This window comes from Beta vulgaris, chromosome 4, assembly GCF_026745355.1.
Source record: "Beta vulgaris subsp. vulgaris cultivar EL10 chromosome 4, EL10.2, whole genome shotgun sequence".
NCBI lineage: Eukaryota > Viridiplantae > Streptophyta > Magnoliopsida > Caryophyllales > Amaranthaceae > Beta > Beta vulgaris.
In genome coordinates this window covers 52044419-52050504 of record NC_079205.1, presented here as the reverse complement: position 1 = coordinate 52050504, position 6086 = coordinate 52044419, and the positions used below count along the sequence as shown (strand labels likewise).

General features: G+C 34.8%; 2 protein-coding genes across 2 annotated transcripts; one reads left to right on the top strand and one right to left on the bottom strand.

Moving 5' to 3' along the window:
• The first annotated feature begins 200 nt into the window (after positions 1 to 200).
• LOC130591000 (secreted RxLR effector protein 161-like) lies at positions 201 to 2398 on the top strand. The gene has a single exon (XM_057393785.1). The coding sequence runs from the start codon at positions 1049 to 1051 to the stop codon at positions 1553 to 1555; it is 507 nt and encodes a 168-aa protein (XP_057249768.1). The 5' UTR covers positions 201 to 1048; the 3' UTR covers positions 1556 to 2398.
• Positions 2399 to 2580: 182 nt separating this feature from the next.
• Positions 2581 to 4870, bottom strand: LOC104907392 (hypothetical protein). Its single transcript, XM_010696315.4, has 3 exons — positions 4705 to 4870; positions 3961 to 4154; positions 2581 to 3029 (listed from the first exon to the last, which is right to left on the bottom strand). The coding sequence occupies exons 1-3, from the start codon at positions 4798 to 4800 to the stop codon at positions 2729 to 2731; spliced, it is 591 nt and encodes a 196-aa protein (XP_010694617.2). The 5' UTR covers positions 4801 to 4870; the 3' UTR covers positions 2581 to 2728.
• Positions 4871 to 6086: the final 1216 nt, after the last annotated feature.

Genomic DNA, 6086 nt, shown 5'->3' with positions numbered 1-6086 from the left:
CTAAATTCAAATACGAATATTTTATTGCGCTTCTTTAATTTAGGGACGGATTTTAGAAACCTCTCTAAGTTAGAGACGGATTTTAGAAATCCGTCTCTAAATTAGAGACGGATTTTCAAATCCGTCTCTAAATTAGAGACGGATTTTCAAATCCGTCTCTAAGTTAGAGACGGATTTTAGAAATCCGTCTCTAACTTAGAGACGGATTTCTAAAATCCGTCTCTAACTTAGAGACGGATTTGAAAATCCGTCTCTAATATATCTTCTACATATTACCAATATTATGTAGAGAAGTATACAAGTTGTATTTGGTGTAGTTGGTTGGAGCTTCTTCTCGTTTCTTTGAGGTTACAAGTTCGATTCCTACGAACAGCGATTCTTGCAGAGCTGAACCGGGTTTACTTAAGGGATATTCCTAAATGGTAATGAGATCAACTTGAACTAGGTAGGTAATAATAGGTGATTAAATATAATCATGATAATATTAGGAACTATCGCGTTGTTAATTTCGTTTATATATTTTATATTTTCAGCGAATTTAGAGACGGATTTCCAAAATCCGTCTCTAAACTTAGAGACGGATTTCCAAAATCCGTCTCTAAGTTTAGAGACGGATTTTCAAAATCCGTCTCTAAACTAGAGACGGATTTGCAAAATCCGTCTCTAAGCTTAGAGACGGATTTTTAAAATCCGTCTCTAAGTTTAGAGACGGATTTCCTAAATCCGTCTCTAAGCTTAGAGACGGATTTCCAAAATCCGTCTCTAAACTTTAGAGACGGATTTCCAAAATCCGTCTCTAAACTTTAGAGACGGATTTTTAAAATCCGTCTCTAACTCGAATTAGCGACAAGGGTTTTAGAGAGGGACAATATCCGTCTCTAAATCCGTCTCTAAGCCCATATAGCGACGGATTTGACCTATTTAGGGACGGATTTTGTCCGTCTCTAAATGGACTTTTTTTTGTAGTGGGCTGGAAGTGAAACAAGGTACTGATGGTATCTTTATTTCACAACGTAAATATGCATTGGACCTTCTCAAAAGGTTTAATATGCAGGGGTGCAAAGTAGCCTATACACCCATGAATATGAATGAGAAATTGACAGTAAATGATGACACTGAAGCTGCAGATACAAGGATTTATCGTAGTATGGTGGGTGGTTTGAACTATCTCTGTCATACTAGGCCTGATATATCATATCCGGTAAGTGTTGTTTCACGGTTTATGCACAATCCTACAAGTCATCATCTCGGAGCTGTGAAGCGGATATTAAGATATGTTGCAGGGACTACTGATTTTGGAATTTGGTACTCCAAATTATCAGATTTCAAGTTATTTGGCTTTACTGATAGTGATTGGGCAGGTTGTATTGATGACCGAAAAAGTACTTCGGGGTATGTCTTTACACTGGGGTCAGGTGTAATTTCATGGAGCTCGAAGAAGCAAGAGACGGTTGCATTATCCTCCACTGAAGCAGAGTATACAGCCATAACTTCAGCAGCCTGTCAAGCTATTTGGCTTAGAAGATTATTAGCAGACTTGTCCCATGCACAATAAGGTACAACAGAGATTTTTTGTGACAATAAGTCAGCTATTGCCTTGACGAAAAATGCTGTGTTTCATAGTAGAACAAAGCACATCGACATTCGGCACCACTTCATTCGTGATATTGCAGCAAAGGGAATGGTTGAACTGAAGTATTGTGGTACTAATGAACAAGTAGCAGATATACTGACAAAGTCTTTACAATCTGGTAAACTTGAAGATTTCAGAATGCAGATGGGTGTTAGTAGCTTTGAAGCAAGGGGGTGTGTTGACTAATTATAGTCAAATACTTCAAAGTTGTTTACTTTATTTTAGGAGTAAAGGTTGGTTAGTGAATTAGTTGAGATTGTTTCTCTGATTTGTTAGCAACTAAGTAGCAGCATTTAGTTAATAGTGGGCCATGTTCCCCACTAGCTCCATTTATTTAGCCATTTTCTTAATTCATGATGTTAGCTTGTATAGGGGTGGCAATGATGCGAGTCAAGTTCGAGTTTGAGCTAGCTCGACTCGACTCGTTAGCATTTCGAGTCGAGTTTGAGTTGAGTCGAGCTCACTCGAGTCGAGTTTTGACCGAGTTTTAATCGAGTATTGACCGAGTCGAGCTTTGACCGAGTAGATTTCGAGTAGTTTGCAAGTGTCTCATGTTACAAGCAACACTAAGGTAGAAACATGTTAAATTTAGGTATTTTACTATTGGTAATTAGGTATTCGAGCTTCTCACGAGTTTTCGAGTCGAGTATCGAATTGCTCAACTCGACTCACCAACATCTTGAGTCGAGCTCGAGTTCGATTCGAGCTCACCCGAGTCGAGCTTTGACCGAGTTTTGACCGAGTCGATCTCGAGTAGCTCGCGAGTTATCTCATCTCATTGCCACCCCTAAGCTTGTAAGCCTTTAAATAGGCCTTTTCATTGCTTTTGTTAAATGTAGTTTATAAGACTCATTTTCTACTATTGGCTTTTATCAACTATCTTTTATATTTATCAACAACTGATACATCAAGGTTCAAGAAAATGACTTGCGACTTGCGAGATTCAGTTTAAGAAGAAAAAATGACTTTGAAATTCATTGCTCGTACAAAATTGAAATCACAAAATCTGCAGTCCATTCCAGACGTTAGAAGCACTCTTATATACAAGTATACAACATGATCTGAAACTCCACAAATAAACCAGAAATTCAAAGTTCAAACATATTGTTGTTGCTTTGGGTTTGTGTATGCAGAAGCAGTAGCAAACTGAGGATTTCCCATGGCAATGCCACCTTGATTATATGGAACCGCAACTGGTACAGATAGTACATGGTGCTTGGTCACGGAGCTGTAGGACCATAGGCCAAATATACACGCCACAAGTGCTAAGCCACCACCGGCGGCGAATACGCCAGGTTTCACGGTGTAGCAGAGCCCTGTTGCATCTAGATATTCTTGACGAGTGCTGAGATTAGCCGCAGCTATTAGGAGAATAATCCCTATGACAGAAGCCACCCTGTAACAAATTACCAAAAAGATAAAAAGAAAAAAAATCAATTGAATAATTCCAAATTTCACCCGTCCTCTCAAAATAATTTCAACTTAGGATTATTCCAACTTTTGAGGGGACTTTTTCAAAATAAGTCAAACTATCTTTTTTCTTGCCGCACTAATCCATTTTAACTTTTAAGTCTATAATACGTTGAAAATTAATAGCTCAGATTATTTTTAGAAGGTACCCCTAGAGTTGGGATTATTCTATAACAATTCAAAGTTGGGAGTATTTTAAGAAAACTGAAGAAAGTTGGGATTATTCATTAAAGTAAGCATCGTCCAAAGCTGTATTATTTTGAATTAATCAAATGATGATACGAAGCAAGAACGTACAGTTCACTTGTAAATCTCAAGTTCGGGTAGCTACAAGCTACTCTTCGTATGTTAATTCAAATTTTGATATGTTTCTTAATAATCTCATATTTGTAAGTATACTTTTTATAATCCGTATCAGTCACGAAGTGACTTATTAACTTTTCGACATGAAACTACTTTTCCTTTGTTCTCTTTAGGTCATAACATTGGAATGGTGATACATTGATCAAAGTGACGAGAGTGATAAACAAAAACATATAGGGGACTCATGTGAGGAAGAAATCGAGATATAAAGAGTAAAAATATTCAAAAAAAATAAGTAATGGTGCTACTAATTTTTAAACTTTCCTATAACGAAAATATTGTAACTAAAACAGATCCAGCCAAGTATTTAGTTATATTTTTGCTTGTTTAAGGTCCTAAACGTTCAATTTTGCCTTTCCTTTCTCTCTCCTTTAAACCAAAAGATAAAATTACTATTAATAAGCTAACTTTTTTCAATCAAAGAAAATCATGTAAGTTAAAGGATTAACATGACTTTTTTTTTCCAAGAGGAGTAATGACTAATGAGTAATTACCATGAAACAACGAAGAAGAATATTGCTGCAGGCGATTTAGTGTTTGAAGTGTTTCTCTGGCAGCACCCACATCGAGCTACCGCGCTAATGGTTACTTGAGCTATAAGCGTGAGCAATGCTGCTATATATCCAAGTATGTTAGCTGAAGTGCTTGGGTAAATGCAACTAAATTCCGTTGTGCGGATGTCAGAGACCTGATAAGCATAAACAAGAATAAAATTGGGAAGTATTCATGATTTTTATTTTAAAAACAATTACGAAACTAAAGTTTGATAAAGTAGACTACTTTCTTTAAAATGGAAATCTTGAATTTGGTATAATTTTATTTAACTTCACAGTGTTTTAGCACGTATACTCCCTTCTTTTCATTTTAATTTGTTACACTTTGATATTGTACACTATTCACAAATTTTACTTTGGCCATTATTTGTGATTTATACGCGGATGAAAATATAGTCATATGGGATCTTGTTAGATCCATCATAACATGTATTTTATTAATATATGATTTTTATAATTTTTACAAATATAGAACTAAAGGTATATGTCCTCAAAATTTTGCATTAACATGCGTGAAAAGTGTAAGTGTGTAGTTTAAAATAAAACGAAGGATGTACTATTTAAGTAATTCCTCAACTTGTTCTAGGATTTGGATACCTCAACCTAAATCTACATACTCGTTTCACAAGAATTATAATGATAATTGTAATCTATATAAAAGAAGCTAATTAGATAGAAACTTACCTTGATTCTAGTGCCTTCAGCAGCAAATCCGAGAGCAGCAGCTGCAATACCTAAGAGACCTACAATTAAGTACACCAAAATGTTGGTTTCACCCATGTTGAATATTTCTCTGATCTTAGCTCCTCCGCTGCTTAGCTAACTTTATTTTATAACTCACAATCTATAAATAGAATTTCTTAGAAAAGGATAAGAACACAGAAAAAGTCCAAGTCGGTTCGATTTCACTTTCACTTTATTTTTATTTTCCTAAGGAACTTTATTTTTTATTATTTCGGAAGTGTCGAAATAATACTATTAGCCTATCATATATTCTTTTTCCTCCAGTCAGACTTAATCTTTGAAGTTGAGTGCCACATTCATCAACCTATTTTTTATTTAATGTTTATTTTCTTTAATTGATTAATCTCTACCCATATAATATAGTATGTATTCAATTGTATTGAAAAAAAAAAGAACAAACTTTGTTCTTTAAAGTTGACTTGTTACTAGCTTGGCTTATCTTGCTTGTCCTTTTATTTTCATGTAGCTTACTAGTTATTCTCATAGAGAACTGGTTAATTTATTTAAGCTAAATAAATTTGACTGATTATTTATCATTTACTATATTATAGTAGCTTTGAATGTCGATATCCCAATAGATGGACTAAATTCCACACAAGTTATCCTCTGATGTATAAGTAAGCATCTTAGTTATATACTTAGAAAACGAAAATAATACAAGAATAAATAATACGATTATACAAGCCTTGAACATGTAATACTGCTCTTAGCCATGCCGTTATGCAATTGCAAACCATTGAAACCAGAGTTGCACGGTTCATATTAGTATTTTTGGAGTGCAGGATGCTTTCAAAGCTTTGTAATGTGAATCCCGAGATCATGCATGAATAGGCAAACCTAATGAATAGCATAAGCAATATATGGGCGAGTGAAAGTAAGATTTTGTAAAGCGCCAGCTAGGCTGCGATAATGTGTAAGGGCGGATTATAGAAGGGCGGGTGGGGGCCAGCCCCGTTTCTGAGATTTTGGAGGCCCAAGGGCGAGCCTACATATTAGGGCCCTGATTAAGTCCAAGTTTTTTGAATGTTTTATTTTTCGGTCTAGACCAAAAAATAAACAATTTTTTGGTCCGAAAATTTTGAAATAGACTTTAAAATAAGGATGTAAGTACTTGATCATTTAATATGTCAATCAGAAAACCCAAAGAAAGAAATTGAAAAAATCCACAATTAAATGATTAATAAAGAAATTACAAATGAAGTACAACCATCCATTATAAAAGGACCAAAGGCGAAAAAAATTTAATCGGACCGAAATAAAGTGATAAAAAATAATTGAAATTTATATTAGATAATATCAAAATTTTATTAAAAAAAATTATG

Bases quoted from the DNA above. Each gene is read 5' to 3' on its own strand.
- LOC130591000 (XM_057393785.1), top strand. From the start codon at position 1,049: ATGCAGGGGTGCAAAGTAGCCTATACACCCATGAATATGAATGAGAAA.
- LOC104907392 (XM_010696315.4), bottom strand. From the start codon at position 4,800: ATGGGTGAAACCAACATTTTGGTGTACTTAATTGTAGGTCTCTTAGGT. The intron at 4,155-4,704 runs GTAAGTTTCTAT...TATGCTTATCAG, and splicing joins CTGAAGGCACTAGAATCAAG to GTCTCTGACATCCGCACAAC. The intron at 3,030-3,960 runs GTAATTACTCAT...AATTTGTTACAG, and splicing joins TTCTTCTTCGTTGTTTCATG to GGTGGCTTCTGTCATAGGGA.